The following is an 18,303-nucleotide window of genomic DNA, read 5'->3' as shown; positions in this document are numbered from 1 at the left end:
CTAACAACCCTGTATAAACAGATCATCAGAATCCCAGAGAGAAGAACTAAAAGTTGTTAATTAGTGAAGAGAGTAATTTCAACCATATACCTTTCCTCCAGTAAGTAAAAGGGCTCCATTCCTAAGTCCTGCAACAAAGGACATGAACTGCCGAGACAAAGGGCGTCCTAGAAGGCTATGCGTGATGTGCTCCACAAAGGATCTGCCTATGGAAGTCACGCCTCTGAAAAGATATAAATTGTTATGTGGTAAAAGACTGAAGCGGGATAAAGTCTCACTATAAAATGTCAAAACTTTCCTTTTAGATCTACTTAATGAATAGAGTAAAATTTTAGAAATTCTTTATTTCAGAAAAGGTATATCGACTAATGCTGTATTTGATTCAAAGCTTTTAAAATTAGTTTTATTACATTAAAACATGTGCAGTGATTAACAGTTTGCTCTAATGGGATTGCTCAAGGGGTCTGCCTTGACACATATACATTCCTACACTCAATTTTTAGTTTGGTAATCAATCTAATCATAAGTGAAATGCTTAGAATAATTGAAGATTTATTTCCTCTTCAACATCACCTCTGAAATCTAGTTTCAATCTATATATATCATAAAAACATGAACTTTAACCTACTTCCTGACTTCCTAACATTAGAATCCAAATGTTCTATATTAGTGCATATTATGTTATACTTAATGGCATAATTTTTTTTTTTTTTTTTTTTTTCTGGTACTGGGGATCAAACTCTGGATCTAGTGATTGTGAGGTAGGGATGGAGCCACTGAGTTAAATTCCCAGCCCAATGGTATAATCTTTTACTAAAACATTTACAGACTATACTATTACAGAAAATGAAATTACTAATACAGTTACTAAAAACCTCTTTGAAGAATTCTAAGGGCTAATGTATATATAAGATTCTCGGGCTGGGGATTTAGCTCAGTGTTGCCACTGCCTGCTTAGCAAATGCAAGGTCCTGAGTTCAATCCCCGGTACAAAAAAAAAAAAAAAAAAGCTTCCCCTCTTGTATAAAGAATTTAGGAGAGGTTTTTAGATATGTCTGAAAAGTTGAGAAAACCCAATACTGATTATTACAATAATAAAATAGTGAAGGAATAATTTAATTTGAAATATTTCTAAACAAAGCTAAAGTTTTTTAAATTTTTAGAATATACTTATTTGTTCTAAGAATTACTGTTTTATTCATGCACAGAAGATCCAGCTGCTATCTACTTGCTTTCTTCTCACTCATCAATTCTCACAGTAAAGTTTCTAACAAGCTTCAGACCTCTAGTTATCGAAGATGACAGGGCAATTTTTATTCAACCAGTAAAAAGAGAGATAATCCTCTCCAAAAATCAAATGCATTAGCAAATTATTTGTTGACCTTCACCCCTAATTTAATATTTACACATAGAAACCCTGCCAGAGGTAATGTCAAACATATCTCTATACATGCTAGTTTGGCTGTAACTTCTTACCCCAAAGAGTTCAGCTTTAAAAAAGAAAGAATAAAGTCAATTTCCTCACTGTTTTCTTCTTTTACCACAGGATCTAGAAGGACCTAGAGTAGCAAGGAAGAATTAGTTTTACAATTCAAAGTTATATCTTTTGCCTGTTTTTCTTGGGTCTGAGAAAACTGAACTGCTGATTCTATTATACCGAAGAGCATAGATAAATTGTGCATGCAAGATCACTACTTAAAATACCCCTGACAACAATTTACTCATTCACAGAACAATGAGCAGACAGAACATCATTTCCTTAATATATTTTACAGATTTTACCTGCAATTTTGACTTGTGTCATGTTTACTTTATTTATAATTCTGAATGTGTTTCCTCTGAATGATTTTCTTTCAATTATATTAAAAAAGAAACAATGTCTAGTTAAAATCACTGACATTTTAAATAGTGAATCTTCAATTTTATAAGGAAAAGAGCAAGCAAAAATATAATATTCTAAAACGGACATTCTTATACTTCAGTAAGAAAGTATTTGTGAAGAGTTGCCAATTTAAAAATTGTCAAAATAACAAAATTGCACATAAAAATATGAATTTTCAAAATCAAATCCTAAAACTGTTTTCATTGGCTTCAAAAACAGTTTCAAATCATGATTCATTTGCCAGTTGACAATCAACTTTATTCTTGAAAATTGTGCCAAGACACTGATTTTAAAATTTAGAATAAACCAATAATTTATACAGGTAAAAAGTATAGAATAAAATATTTTAAATTAAGCTATCCTTATTCTTTTTTTGTCTTGTTTTGTTTTTTTTTGAGACAGGGTCTTACTATGTAGTTCAGACTGACCTGGAACTCACTATGTAGCCCAGGCTGGTCTCGAACTCACAGTGATCCTCCTGCCTCAGCCTCCCAAGTGCTGGGATTATAGATGTGCGCCACTACGCCCAGCCAAGTTATCCTTATTCTTAGCATATGAATTTTTAAATACACTTCATGATGCAAGTTCTTATAATGACATTCACACTTTATTATCAATCCCATGTGACAAATATTATTTTATTAAATATTCAATAAATTAGTGTATAGTTACTTGTACTGTGGTCTTCCGCAGCAGATTGGTACTCAACAAAAAAATATTTTCTTTTTGTTTTTCTTTTTTGCCATGAACTATACTCAGAGAAAATTCTTTCAACTCTATAAAAAGAAAGTAATAAGTGAAGAATTAGGGCTGAAACTGAGATGAAAAAATTTTAAGATTTCAACTATTAAATAAATTTAAAGGCATTCTTCAGTATGCAATATGTATTTAAATATCACTGTTTCACAATGACACAGATTGGAAAAACGATTTAAAAGGCCACAATTATCTCAGTAGGAAAATACTCAATAATAAATTTACCAAAAAAAAAAAATAAATTTACCATCTTTTATTTCCAACTTAATAAATTCTTCTTCTGATATTAACAAAGGAAGCACAGTGGTAGCAGACTGCTGCAGCCATGAACAGAAGGCCATTTTTACATCTTCTTCACGTACATCTTTAGGCTGCCAGAGAAAATGAATAGTAATTAATTACCCTAATATTTGACAATGTTAACACCTGTATTTAAAAATTTTATCTTCCTAATAAAATGTAAAACTTACCAAGCAAAACCAATATAAAATGTTCACATTCTATAAACACAGATTTGAGATTTGACATTAGTTAATATAATGAATATAGTATAGCCCAAAGAAACATTTATATAATTGGCAAAGTTTTAAGTGCTTTTTTTCTCCATGCTTAATACAAATACTAGAATTTGATTCACTCAGTAACCACCACATTCCAATCTCATTTTCCCTTGTCTCCTTCTATCAGCACGACAGGAAAACAATCCTCCATTGCCAGCTTGGCGCCATGTGTGTGTGTGTGTGTGACTTCAATGTGGCCCTTGCCATGCAGTCAGCAATTGGGAAAGGTGCCTCTCTTTATCAAAGTAAAGAATTTGTGCAAGGAGAGGTTTTTGCCTTGTGCTTTTCGTTTTGGTTTCTGGAATGTAGATGAGATGCTTATTAGTACAACATACATTTGCATCTGACAGAAGGAAAAGCACAAGCTAAAGATGGCAGAAGAAAAAGACTGATGTAGCTTAGATCCTTGGTGACATTGTTTATCTGCCTGTGAGCCTTTCAAATTCCCTGTACATGAGAAAAAGAAATCCCTGATACGTTTAAGCCACTATTCTTTTTTTCTGTTTTTAAGCTGACCAGTCCAGTTATAATCAAAAGGTAGTGTCAATGCACTGTTCAAAAGTATAGCATTCTTAAAAAACCCTGCTAATTTAAAATTAAGTTTTTGCAATCTTTTTCAAATAAGGAATAACAAATATTCATATAGAAAAGATGATCTATATTTGTTCGCCACAAATAAACCTCTATTTTATCATTTCTCAAACTGGTCTATTTTGTCCAGAGGTAAACTAAAATCTGCTGATTAAGTGCAGTTCAGAAATTGACCACTAGTAAACACAGGCTAAGAAAAGGTATAATTTCCTCATTCTTCAAATTTAATTAAACTGTCAAAGTTATAATATGAAGCTGAGAGCTATTTAAAAATCAAGAATTTTGGGAACAGAAAGCAACTCATAGTTCCTGTAGAATTAAATATCTTTATATAGTCTGAGCTATGCTCTAATTATGACCCAGAGACCTGCCTAAAGCCATAAAGTTTCCTCTAAAATATGTAACTCAAGATAGGAAGTAATTTTTGTGGTAGTATCCTACATTGAGACAAAGTTCTAATGACCAGTAGCTAATTATTTTCTTACATAAGGCACCAATATCTTAAAACACACCAATATCAATAGCTAAAAAGTTGGGCCGGGGATTTAGCTCAGCGGTTTGGTGGCCTGCCTTGCAAGCACAAGGACCTGAATTCAATCCCCGGTACCAAAAAAAAAAAAAAAAAAAAAAAAAAAAAGCTAAAAAGTTAAAAATCCCATCACTATTTAACCAATGTAGTAAATGCTCAGCTACATACTGCTATGAAAATAGCATTTATCCTATTTATTTTCCAGTTCCCAAAGTAGATAATATAAATTATCTGGTGTTTCATCAATTATAAAAGTTGTTAAACTGGTTCACCTATAGAAAAAAAAAATCATAATCCTAAGATTCCAAAAGTTTCATCTGAATTATCAGGGAAATATTATAATTCAATAATAATTTTCCTGTATTATAAGAATTTGAGAACTGGTACATAGGAAATGTTTCTAAATTAACTTAAATATCTCATTTCCTAACCATACCACTTTCCAAAGAACTGACTGAGCAGTCAAGTAAGAGATATCAGGTGTGGTGGTGTACGCCCATAATCCCAGCACTCTGGGCAGCAGATTCCTAAATTCAAACCCAACCTGGGCAACTCAGCAACTTAGTGAGAACCTGTCTCAAATTAATAAAAAAAAAAAAAAAAAAAAAAAAAAAAAAAAAAAAAAAAACCAGGGCTGAGGATTTAGCTCAGTGGTTCCACCACCTGCCTTGCAAGCACAAGGACCCAGGTTTAATCCCCAGTATCATATAAATTAATTAATTAAAAAACCAGAACAGGTTAGGAATGTAGGTCAGTGAAAGGGCCTGGCTTCATTTTCCTGTACCATGGAGGAAAAAAAGGAAAAAAGAGTGTAACACTTCTGGGTTTCCATATTCATAGTAAAGCAACATCAGCTTTTTAAAATATGCTTTCTGTTAATAGTCACCTCCCAGTGGGTTACTAAAACAAGCCTTCTTCAATGAAGAAGGAAGTGGTTGTCTTAGAAATAGTCTTGGTATGAACTCTGAGAAGACATTTTTTCACTTGTCTTGTCCTTGATGGTCTCCACTTTTCTAAGCCAGGTGCCACTTAACTGGCAACAATAAAAATTATCACCCATCTTTTGTACAACAGCAACATAGCAAGGCAGAATATTTTAGGGCACCAAATGACTTTTAGCCAGTTCTTCAAAATTTATTCAATTTTATTAGTATATGTCATTATTATGTAATGATGGGGTTTATTCTGAAAAGCTGGTACATGTATTTAATATATCAATGAATTTCAGTCCCATTACCACTCTCTCCCTCGCCTACTCCATTATCTTCTTCCCTATTTCTAGAAGTCTACCTCCTAGTTCACTTTCAGGTATCTCTTACCTAATGTGTGCTAATGAACTTCCAGAAACAGATCATTTAACCTGTTATATAAGATTTTTCCAAATACTAGTTTAGCTTAGCTACTTTGAAAACTGTGATGATTTTCTTGTCTGTATCTTGGGTTTTATTTCTTAATTCAAGTTTCAGACATTATGAAAATTTCATTTTTTTCTATCACTTCAAACTTTTCTTTACAGTTTAATAAACAGAAAAGTTTGTAGCTTATCAAAAATAAATAAAAAAAGCAACGTGGCAGAAAAATTTTAAAACTGCATTTAATACTGCAAAAACAGCAATCTTTTAAAGACAAAATATCCATATTTGTACAGGCACAATTTATATCATATGCACATTTTTTATAAAAGACTTCTAGGCTTCTCAAAAATTAAACATTTAATTGCCATATGATCCAGCAATTTCACTCCTAGGTACAGACCCCAAAAAATTGAAAATAGGAACTCAAGCAGATACTTAAACATCACTGTTCACTGAAGCATTATTCTTAATAGCCAAAAAGGGAGAAACGACCCAAGTGTTCATCCACAGATGAATGGATAAAAAAGTGATACATACAGAACATTACCCAGCCTAAAAAAATGAAATGAAGTTCATTTGAAATGCACACAAAAATCCCTTTTTTCATCCCTGAAACTTGAAGACTATGGTAGTGAATCAAGTCAAATACATAGTACAAACATTCTGAGTCCACTTCTATGAGGTAGCTAGAATAAGTAAGAGAGACACAGTAATGATTAGAGGAGTGGGTGAAGGAGGGATGGCCGGTCAGTGCTCTGTAATGGGTACCGTCTCCGTCTGCAGCGATGGAAGTCTGAAAGTAGTGGTGTGTTGTACAACATGAGTGTAATTAATGCCACTGAATGGTACACTTACAAGTAGGTTTATATGATGGATTTATGTAATATATTTTTAAAATAACAACAAAAAAGACTTGTCCTTATTAACAAGAAGAGTACAACATTGTTATTTGGCAACTAGAAATTTTACAACACATGCAAAGGAATATGTGTGTGTGTGTGTGTGTGTGTGTGTGTGTGTGTGTGTGTGTGTGTTGTGTGTCTATTTGCACTTACTAGGCTCTCTCTAGGTTGTAATTTGAGAGATCTTGGAATTTCAGGGGTAATTTCCACTGGAGTTATTCTGACTACTTCATGCATTTCTATATTTAGTTTCTTTCTCAGGTCATCTGGAATCTGAAATTAAAAACAAACAAAAATTCAAAGATGTAATTATGTTCAAAGCTTGATTAAAACACATCTCAGAGCATAAATATTATCAACCTCTACAAATGAGATGAAATTATTGAAGCTGTCATAGTGACTCATAGTTTTCTTAGTGTGCTTGGGCTGCTATAACAAAATACCATAAACTCTGCAGCTTACAAACAACAGAAACATCTTTCTCATGGTTCTTAAACTAAAGAGTCTAAGATTGGGGCCCTGGCAAATTTGGTGTCTGTTAGGGTTCTCTTCAGAGTCCTTCCTGTGAAGACATCCTTGTTGCTGTCTCTTCACATGATGGAAAGGTAAATTAGGCTTTTTCATTACAGGGTTTCTTTCATAAGAGCACTAATTCCATCCATAGAGGTTTCATCCTCATGACCTAATCAACTCCCAAAGTCTTACCTCCTAATACCCTTACCTTGGGGGTAACATGAGATTCAGGGGGACCCAAAGTTCAGAGTATGGCAAGAGTAAAACTAGATGGAAATATAGGTATTGTTATACAACAAACATTTCAATTTCTCCCCTCTTTTTCCTTACATATTGTTCAGAATTAGAACTTTAAATGGATGTACTTGACTCTGACTTTAAATGGATGTATTTCCAATCGAAATATCCTAAACCATAGCATAATTACATTTGATTACATTTTACTTGCAATCTTTTAAAAGTTTTCATCCATGCACGTTGAAAATCAATGAAAAAGCTGGAGTGGTCAAAACTAAACACAGAAAATCTACACAATTAAATCAAGGCAGAAACAATCTAAAAGGCAAAGGATAAAATTTGTCACCTCCATTGATGAATATATCCCAAACTTAGATTGTGGTGACATTTTACACAACCATTGTACTACAAACAATGAACAACACACTTTAAATTTTATCTCAACAAAGATGTTAAAAAATGTTCTCATCTCCCAAAGATTGGGACGCACTGAAAGACATAAAGACCTTAATCTTGCCAGGTGAGGTGGTGCATGCCTGTAATCCTAGTAGTTGGGAGGCAGAGGTAGGAAGATTGCCCTGAGTTTGAGGCCAGCTTGGGCTACACAGTGAGTTCAAAGACCAGTATGAACTATATAGTAAAACCCTGTCTCAAAACAAAAAACAAAAAACAAAAACAGACTTTAATATTCCTTTACTATCTATGCAATAGAGCAAGTACAGACATTAACAGTAGACAAAGGCATAAAACTAAGGTGCATATCCTGATTTAAAGACTAATCAATTTTAAAAATTAGACACTTCAAAACATCACATGGTATCCCAGAAATATATACAATTTTATGTACCGGTTTAAGATTTTTAATAATTTAAAAAAAGAATGAATTTAACAATCATGTTTTCTAAGACAAAAACAACCACAATAAAAAAAACATGCTTCACAGTGTAAGAAAAGTTCAAGTCAACGCTGTTAGTTCTATTCATAAGAGATCAATTTTGATCTCTCATGTCAAGCCTGAGTAAGGAAGGGCCAGACAGTAACTACTGTCACCTCTCCCTGCCTAGCACTCTTCAACCTTTAAAGCAGAGCCAAAAGTGCAGGCTCCTTACTGCTAGCTAGTCCCCAGGTCTTACCAGCAGCTCTTCTTCAGCCATCTTCACCATGACTTCAAGAAAGGAAAAGGATATTATTTTGTTTTAAATTAAGTTTATCGATACAAATTATGTATACCATATGATGACACTCTCAATGGGAAGGGCATTCTTATCTATGGAAGAAACCGCTAAATCATAACCTCGGCGTCAGACTATTTGAATTTGATAATGCAGTGGAATCTCACACACTGGTGATTTAAAGCTAACAGAAACAATAGTCTGGGGCTTTAGAAAACAATGGAGTACAGAGAAATTAAATTTTTAAATTACTTGCATAAAAGTTATAGGTAAAACCATAAGAGGAGATGAACTCCACAAAGGAGACAACCTTCTCTTTCTGTTTTTCTTCCCCATTCTAATAGGTTCCTTTCATCACCACAAAGTCTCAGTTCAGAGTGGTTCAAATAAAGGGGTGGTGACTCGTGTTACACCAATTTCTTCTCCCTGTCATACACAAGTTAAACCAGTAGCCACCAACAGGGTGAGCAGCTTCGAGATGCATTCCAATCTAAGCACCATCACAGGAAAGAAAAGGTTCTCTTCCTCTCCTAGGTATCTTTCCCAATACATAAAAAGTCCCTCCTTTGGCCTCAAGACCTTATGAACAAACCTTCTGTGGGTATTGAAGATGCAAGGCTCTGTAGGGTACTCCAAACCGAGCATGAGCCCTAAGCCAATCTACCTGGACTAGAATCCCACTTCTGCTCATAACCAGCTATGGAACCTCAGGCAGGTAATCCTGACCTTTCTGGATCTATACATATAAAACTTATTTGCTTTGGTAAATATACAATCTTTACCAAAAGATATAAAACAAGCAGAAATGTGTCCCCCTTTCAACTTAAAACACTGTATTTATTACATTGGTTTTCAATTTATGTATAAAGTATTATTCTAATTCAAAATCACAGGAAGTGTAAGCAGCATAAGTTTCTCCCCAAATTATAAAACTCATACTGACCCAAACTTTCCCAAGATGGAGAGCTTCTACATTTCTGGTGTATGTAATGGCATTCTTCAATTCCTCAAGTCCATTCCAGACTACCTTTAGCACACAGGTCTTTTCAGCTTCTTGGCTATGATCTGCACTATTCTGTTTTTGATCTAGTGGTTCTGTCATCTGCTTCTCTTTTTTTGGAAACAGGATATTCTGCTTTGTCTGACTTTGCTGTTGTTTTGGAGAAAGTAGCTTAACTAGCTTTCCATAGGTCACAGTAAAGCTGGGCTCAACATCAAAATATTCCTGGTCCCATGGAAATACATGAACAGCACAGTGTTTATGAAACACAGAAGTTGCTGGTGTGTTATGTATACTGGGAGGCTGTGATTTGCATACTCTGAAAATACTGTCCAGAGGAACCATCTCTGACTGCATATTTTTGAAAGCGCTGATTTCAGTTGAACCCCAGGATGCCTCTTGTTTCTTGTCAGATCCAAAAGAAAAAATGCTTCCTAGCATAGTCCACAAGCTTGGTATCAATGGTGAGTTAACTGAGTTTGTCTCATTAGACTCAGTGACTGCCACAGTATTTGACTGCAGCTGCTTGGTTTGAAATTCTTTTATCACTCCTTTTTGGTTTCTTCCATAACTATGAAATTTTCCACATGTATCATCTGCCTTTAAAAATGTTTCTGCTTTGGCCTGGCGTGTCTTTGGCTGAATAAGGAGCCTGGTATCAGCTTCCAGCCTTCCATATGTAACAGCTGGCATTAGTGCAACTGTGTAGAAAACAGAGCTCATCAGCGCAGGCTCACCTCTACTGGGGACTTAGTGCTGCTATAGTATAGGGCACGACAGTTGTTTTTATAACAGCACCTACCGATCTGGATAAATACGTAAGTTTGTTGATCAACCCAAACAGGAAAAATGGCTTTTGGAAAAACTATTCGAATTTGATCTAGAAGATGCTGTTCAAGAGAAGCAGCATGCAGCTCCTAGAACCAACCGAGAAAAAGATCAATTTACTTTACATTTTATCCTATGTCTAGTAAAGAAATCACAATCCATTTTATTTTAATAAACGTTGTGTATATTTAAGGTATACAACATGATGTTGTGGGATATACATAGTAAAAAAGCAAATTAACATATCCATCCATCTCCCAGTTACCCAATTTTTAAAAAAATTTTGTGGCAAGGCCAGTTAAAAACCCACTTAGCATGAACCCCAAATACAGTACAATTTTTAAATATATAGTCATGTTATACATTAGATCTCTATTCATTTTTTTATTGGAAATAAATAGGAAATCTTTTTTTTTCTTTTGGTACCAGCAATCAAACTTAGGACCTTGAACTGGCAAGGCTGGGAATGGCACCACAGAGCTAAATTCCCAGCCTTCTATCCATTTTTATAATTCAAAGTAGCTCAGAAAATATAATTATATATTTTGAAGTAACTGAATCTTAAAATGAGGGAACTCTTATTTTTCCTTTACCAGTATTTCCCAATCATCTGCTGAGAGGGGTTCCACTTCAACTTCGTGACAAGATACCACATGGGAACACGGCTTGAGAAATGCCTGGAAAAAATTAAAAATTTAAAACTACTTTCAAGAGATTATTTTGTATCCATAGAAAATAATAAGTTCTCTCTTTAGGTAAGGAGTATGTGTGTGTTGATGGTCTTTCATTAACAAATATTAAGTGCTTATTGTTAGTTAGGCCTTGATGTGTTCAGCATTTTAGAAAAAAACTGTTGCACAACTAGTTACAGAATACAGAAAACACATTCTAGCATGTTTTTCAAAAATAAAGATAATCATTGAAAAAACAAACATAAGTTTCAAAAAAGAAAAATGAGTGTCATTAAATTATGTCTTGAGTTTATACTCTATTTCTAGAAGTTTCACAACTATTAGCGTTATAACCAGTTTCAAGTCATGTTGCTTCTAGAAAAAACACACTGTAATAAAGACCAGAGACAGTTATTAATAGCCTATCTCTCACACAGCTAAAAGAAAATAAAACAAATATGCTCCCCTTTCTGGTCTACAGATATATGCAAAGTTAGTATATCTCAATAGTTTTTACTTTCTTTTCCCTTTGACAGACATTTCTGAAGATTAAGGGGGTAAAATCTAAAGCCACTGAGTGTTAGCCATTTTAGGTAAGCAGCCCTTACCTTTCTGCTTTTGTGGTAGCTTCTACTTCAAAAGAATGATTTTAAGGAAGCACAAAAGTAGCTTCTACCTACCAAAAAGTAAAGGACTGCAGCAAGCTCACTTTCTATTCCAATGTCTTCAGAAAATCAGGGAAGCCACTTAGAAGCCAATAGGAAATAAAAACAAGTAGGATTGTTTAGTGTACTAATTAAGATATCAAAATCAATAGGCAGCTGATGTTGCCTACAGGGAGCTGCCACATAATCAAAGCAAGCTAACCTGTAACCTGCTGGGCAATCCTGAGCAAATATATTTCACCTTCTTAGATTTGTAGACCAGGGCACCAAAGTCACTCATTTCTAAGGTCCTTTACGTATTGAAAAATTAAGATTCTAGAAAAAATTTAGGGTAAGCTAAAGACTAGTAGGAGGCTTATATATTTCTCATGAATGGCCCATTCTGATTAAGAAAACACAGTCTGTGTCCAGCCAGAACAAGGTGAAAAGACGTGCTCTAGGATGTACTGCTGTTAGAAATTGGTAACAGAGAGCAGTATCTTCCTCCATTAAAATTATAAAAGTATAAGCCCCCCTGACCTGGTAATTTGACTTTTTAAATATTTCACTCCATATCTGCAGGTTGAGTATTCCTAATTAAAAAAAACCTGAATCTAAAATGCTCTGAAATCTGAACCTTTATGAGCACAAGCTTTAAATTTTGGGCATTTCAGATTTTGGATTAAGGATGCTCAACCAGTAAAGCCAATGCAAATATTCCTAAATTTAAAAATCTCCAAAATCTCAAATGTGTTTGGTTCCAAGCATTTCAAGTAAGGGATAACAAACCTGCATATACAGGACTCTGAGGAAGCACCAAGTTGCTCCCGCCAACGAGAAGTTAAGGACTCCTGTGTTAGGCAGCCCATTTCTGTTCCTGTTAATGATTCTTTGGGAGACAGTGTCTTAGTGGCACTGGTACAATAGAGGATCATACATTTACAGGGAGATATTCAATCCATATCATTTGTTAACAGTCACCCCTTTACCTGTGGGTTCCCATCTGCAGATTCAATCAACTTGGGAAAATAATTGTGTGTCCTGAGCTGTGGATGTAGCTCAAGGGTGCTGCATCTGCCTGGCAAGCACAAGGTTCTGAGTTTGATCCCCAGTACAGGGGGTAAAAATTGTGTCTGTCCTGACCATTAATAGATGTTTTTGGTTGTCCTTATTCCCTAAATGATACAACTATTTACATACATGCAAATATTATACCACTGTGTATAAGGGACATGAACAACTAGAGACTAGATTCCATGGGGATCTTGGAACCAAGTTCCCACAGGTACGGAGGGATGGCTGTATGTGGAAAGGTATTTTTAATCAAGTAAGACTACAGGGAGCTACAAATATGCAAGAAACAAATGAAATTAAGTTCAATAATAGCAAGTAAAACTCAGTACAGTAATTAAAGGGAAAATAATTTTCATAAAAACAAAATTAGGGAAATTGGAAAGGGTAAAACAGAATACAAAATATTGACTTAGCAACAAAGGGTAATCAATTTGAATAGCCTAGACTGGTTAAAATAGTATGTTCATTGGATGTCATCTCAAATTCTTTAAAAATGTGAACTTTTATTTCCACTGCATATATGACATCAGAACAAAGTCACGGTCATCTTGTTTTGTGCTTACCTGTCCCCCATTTGAAAGTCCAAGATTCTGACCAAGTTGTCTGTTAATTTCAGCGACATTTTCACCCTGGTCATTCAAAAGCCTGCCTTCCACCCAGCTCAAGAATGCGGGCTGGAGACCACAGGTGATTTCTATAGCTTGATTCTATTTATAGAAGAAATGGGAGGGAAAAAAGATTTTTTAAGTTTTTAGATATTTGTCATGGACTCATATAAACTATCATTGTAATCCCCTCCCACAAAAACAGTTCTACAGGTCATTAATAGCTCAGTTATCAACAACTGTATAGTATTTTAAAAGTCATAATCATTTCAAACACCCAATGCTAGTAATGCTATGCACCAAATCAATACCTTTATATTCTCATGACATGAAAATATCATGATTCAAGCCTTTCAGAATTCACAATAGCAATAAGAGACTGGAGACTACTGCAGCTCAGTAGTAGAACACTTGCCTAGTACAAGAAGGGGCCCGGCTTTGATCCTCAGCACCACAAAAACAAAAACCAAATACCCCCATATGTCAATAGATAGCCAAATAAATTAGCCTTTGAGCCGTATACAACTATTTGAGTGTTCTAATTAATGTTTTAAAAAAGAAAAATAAAATACCAGAAAATATTTGTAGTATTTTCTGCAATAGTGAACACTTGGGACTGTCTTAAATGTGTATCAACAAAGAAGTTATTAAATTAGCTAAAATTTACTATGTTAGTAAACCATGAGTTAGGAAGTACAGAGGTTCCCTCTTCACTGCAGTTTTGCTTTTTTTTTTTTTCAGCTTTGAGTTTATTGGTACATTTTAGGGATACAGTACAGTTACATTCATTGTTGGGATCTTGTACCTCTACAGTTTTGCTTTCTGAAATTTCAGTTACACATAGTCAACCATGGTCCAAAAATATAAAAAGTTCCAGAAATAAATAGATTGCAAATTTTAAATTGTACAGTGCTCTGCATCGCACAAGGAAATCTCATTGTCCTGTTCCACTACCCTGGGCAGTGACTCACCCCTTCTTTTGTCCATTATATCTACACTGTGTCTAAGACCTGTCTGTTATTCACATCACAGGGGTCTGTTATCAAACAACTATCACAGCATCACAGTGTTTGCATTTAAGTAACTCTTCTTTTTCTTGACAATGGTCCCAGAGCACAAAACTAGTCATGCTGGCAATTTGGATGTGCCAAAGAAAAGTAGTAATGTGCTCCCTTTAAGTGAAAGGTGAAAGTTGTCAACTTACTAAGGAAAGAAAAAAATCATGTGCCGAAATAGCTAAGACTTACAGTAACAATGTTTGTTCTGTCTGTGAAATTGTGAAGGAAAAAAAAAAAAAACCACTGGTTAAGCTTCAGTCACAGTGCATAAGTGCTTAGCTGGGGTGGAAAAGGCATCAAATTTGTACGTGTATATAGAGGAAAAGACATGGCACAGACAGAGTTCAATGCTATCATTGGTTTCAGAAAATTCAGGGAGGTTTTGGAATGTAGCACCCACAGTTGAGGCTACTACTTTAAAAATAAATGATGCTTTAAAATGAAACAAGAGTTTTAGAATTACAACACAGCAATCAGATAAAATATGCAATCCTTTGATACTGACTGACTGATCAGAAGAGTAATAAATGCACACTGTAAAAATACAAAAAACACAAATAGCCAAAATGTGAAGGTAGGTCACCATTTCCAGAGGTAAGTATTATTAATAGCTTCTTGTGTATCTTTCCAGAAATGTTATATTATTCAGTCTCTTAAGTAATTCTGAAAGCCATAGAACCATGGGAACATATCTATAAGTTTTAAAAAATCAATATTTAAAATTTATTTTCATTAAAAGAAAAATTATATAAAATATGTAACTTTGTGTTCAATGACTACTCCTTACAAAAACTTGGAAAATTTATGAAGTTGGAAAGAAAAGAAAGGAATTACTTATGTTCTCTCCACAAAGACAATCATATGAACAATTGTAATTCTTTCTGTTTTTCTTTATTCACAAGTTATTTTTTGCAAAGTTGCATAATGTAAGCAAAATTTAACATCTTTTTCTTCCATTTAATATTCCATCATGAGAATTTTTAATAAAAAAAGACCTGCTGACACCCACCAAGATTATCATCTCAGAAAGCTTCAGTATTATTAAATTCATCGACTTATGCCAAAGTAAATTCATTAAACTTAAAACATTAGGCTATCAAATTCATTCATTTACACCAAATTTTACTACCATATGATTCTCTAAATTGGACCAAGTTTGAAGAACTTTGAAGAACTTCTAAGGCAAAATTATGTTGACAGTCAATGGCACTGTGCCTGCCTTGTAAGCACAAGGTCATGAGTTCGATTCCTGGTACAAAAAATACCCTCAAAATTACGCACTTGAAATTATTCATGTTTTTAAGACTTTGTATACAAGAAAGTCATTATGTATCGCTTAGTTGTATAATTTTTCTCACAATTTTCACAGAATAGTCCAATTGTTTTGGCTGGCAAAATTTCTGAGTGCAATCAGAAAAATTAGAAAGAGCACTGAACTTACAGTCAAAAGTTAATACATTACTATCTCAGCTGTAATTGCGTAAGCTGAGGTTATGAGAGTGAAGGTAACCAAGCCCTCAGGTGCTTTCTACAGTTTCATCAGTCAGTAGTATATAATCAAGACCAATTCTACTTCATATGAGGAAACCTTTAAAATCAGAATATCAAATGAGGAAATATGAAATATGCCCTGAAATGTCAAAAAAGAGATTCCTATCAATTCACTAAAACCAAGAATAATCAACTTTACTAACCAGAAAAATATTTCAATTATTTGGTTAAACTGAGATAACTAGCCCCATAATCTATGGCTGAGTTAGATTTGGCTGAGTTAGATTTGGTTAGTTTGCAAATTTGATTTTATGTCAATATATTTTCCACTTGAACCATACAGCCCTTGGCCCTTCAGGTAGAGAGACCAGAAAAGGAGCACCTTTTCCAGGAGTTTCATCAGTAAATACATGAATTGCTTCCTTTGACACAAACCATGGCATCAGTATCGCTGTGAAGGAAATCTTCAGGTGAAACTTGATGTTGAAGTTCTGTAGGAGTCCCCAGGTCCAAGGCCTGGTGAAATCTCTTGCTGATGCAAGGAAAGGATAATCTAATTTGTATGTGGCCATTTCTGGATGGTGATTTAGGTTCCTGTTTGTACTTGGTGTAGATATGAATCTTCTTCCCCTGTTGCAATCACAGCAAGTCCTGAGCTCATAGTACAGACAAGCAACCGAATTTGGCAATGTTTTAGATGTTTTTTAATGTCACAAATAGGTGGAGAGGTGCTACTGGCCTCTATGCTTTCCAACTCAATAATTCTAGGAATGTATTCTACATAATCAGTAATGAAACAATGCTTTATAACAAACATTGCTACCTTAAAGTTTCATTAAAATATTCCATACCACTCTTTATTTCTGAACATTGAGCACAATCTAAATGGTCAATCACAGTGAAGAAATTATGGTGAGTTTGTGCTAGAATACTAATTACTAAAACAGTAACTTTTTAACCAAATAAAGCACTCCACCATATAAACATAATATGTGCACACGTACATAGGACACTTCTCTAAAAGATAAAGATTAGAAAAAGACTTGGAAGACCGGCCCCAAACTGTTAATAGTAGTTACATCTAGGTTCTGGGATGATGAGTAAATGACTTTTTTGTTAATAATTTTCCACAAAACACATGTATACCTGGTGACTGGAAGAAAAAGGTGGCCTATTCTGCTGATACAGGCTGAGAAGAAATAGCAATTTATTCCAGAGCTAATAGCATTTAAATTTCAAAAAGATATCCATGAATTAATACCTATGAATTCTTTTTGAGGGCTCTCAATTTAAAACAAAGATCAAGTTTACAATGCTTCAACAGGGATGAATGTAAGGTAACAACCACATCTTAGGATCAAATTCCTAGAATTACAGTATGAAACATCTGATAATCTCATTAGGTTTTTTGTTTTTGTACCGGGAATTGAACTCTGGCCCTTGGACTCGCAAGGCAGGCGGCAGAACCACTGAGCTAAATCCCTGGCCCTCATGAGGTCTGAATTGTAAAGAAAGTAAGTTGAAAATCTCCAGCAGCTCCTAAAGCACTAAATCAAGTTCTGGAACTTGCTGATAGTGACTGATTCGGAGTCATAGGAAAGCTTATCAGAAACAAAAGACTGTTTATTTAATGATCAAAAATTAATAATAACAAGAGTGGAAGGATTCTGTTGAATTTGGTGTTTTGAAAGATGGACCAAAAACCATAAAAATAAGCTACAGAGAAGTAGCTCCAGAGGAAAGCTGGAATAATTCTTGATATTACCACGAACTCTTAAAATATTTCTTGTTCGCATTAGGCAGTGGTGGGCACCACACGTCCAAGATGTGTGAAGATTTCAAATATTCTATCTTTTCGCCTAATGAACACAAACTCGAGACCATGTGCATCTACTTCTAACTATGGAAATATGGAGGCTGTATCTACATCCGTGCTTACAACTGTGAAGCACGACAACCACAAAGTCCAGAAGGGTGCCTCGCGGAGGGGGTCCACGCGGCCCAACTGCGGAGAGGGGTGTGCAGAATTCCGCCGACACCGCGCGCCGGAGGTACAGCGGCGCGGGGAGCGGCTGTCACTTTATTAACCTTTACGGCGTGGGACGCGGCGCTCAGTCCCCACCAGCCTCCGGCTCCAACAGCTCAGGTCAGCCCTTCGGGGGCAGCCAGCAGCAGCAGCGGATACTTGAAATCTCTAACAGGAAAAACATTTTTTTTTGGTACGGGGGATCGAACTCAGGACCATGCACTCGCGAGGCAGCCGGCGGAACCACTGAGCTAAATCCCCGGCCCAAAACACTTTTAAAATAAGAAAAACGTGCGAGTCCTCCAGAGCTTTTCTAACCCGGACGAGGAACACTTCCGAGGAAGGAAGGAATACCGCGCGAGGACGTCTCAGAGCCTAGTCGACCGAGGGACACCACCCCGGCTGGGTG

General features: G+C 35.2%; 1 protein-coding gene across 5 annotated transcripts in view; it reads right to left on the bottom strand.

Moving 5' to 3' along the window:
- Pex1 (peroxisomal biogenesis factor 1) overlaps nucleotides 1–16,673 on the bottom strand; it is a 68,007-nt gene extending 51,334 nt beyond the window's left edge. For 2 of the 5 annotated variants that reach the window (XR_004515185.1, XR_004515184.1), the window contains exons 1-10: nucleotides 16,304–16,672; nucleotides 13,278–13,421; nucleotides 10,919–11,002; nucleotides 10,300–10,414; nucleotides 9,441–10,198; nucleotides 6,729–6,848; nucleotides 2,886–3,009; nucleotides 2,555–2,658; nucleotides 1,477–1,559; nucleotides 91–223 (exon numbers count right to left, since the gene is read on the bottom strand). Coding sequence is in view for 3 of the 5 variants with exons in the window: in XM_010603472.3 (XP_010601774.1) it covers nucleotides 91–223; nucleotides 1,477–1,559; nucleotides 2,555–2,658; nucleotides 2,886–3,009; nucleotides 6,729–6,848; nucleotides 9,441–10,198; nucleotides 10,300–10,414; nucleotides 10,919–11,002; nucleotides 13,278–13,421; nucleotides 16,304–16,306 (1,668 nt within the window). In the remaining 2 variants the exon portion in view is untranslated. Of the gene's footprint in view, nucleotides 1–90; nucleotides 224–1,476; nucleotides 1,560–2,554; nucleotides 2,659–2,885; nucleotides 3,010–6,728; nucleotides 6,849–9,440; nucleotides 10,199–10,299; nucleotides 10,415–10,918; nucleotides 11,003–13,277; nucleotides 13,422–16,303 lie in introns of all 5 variants that reach the window. The other 3 variants (XM_010603472.3, XM_010603473.3, XM_010603470.3) reach the window with 2 other exon arrangements.
- Nucleotides 16,674–18,303: the final 1,630 nt, after the last annotated feature.

This window comes from Fukomys damarensis, unplaced genomic scaffold, assembly GCF_012274545.1.
Source record: "Fukomys damarensis isolate Sample0158 unplaced genomic scaffold, DMR_v1.0_HiC HiC_scaffold_4, whole genome shotgun sequence".
Taxonomy (NCBI): domain Eukaryota; kingdom Metazoa; phylum Chordata; class Mammalia; order Rodentia; family Bathyergidae; genus Fukomys; species Fukomys damarensis.
This window is presented reverse-complemented; position numbering and strand designations above follow the sequence as displayed.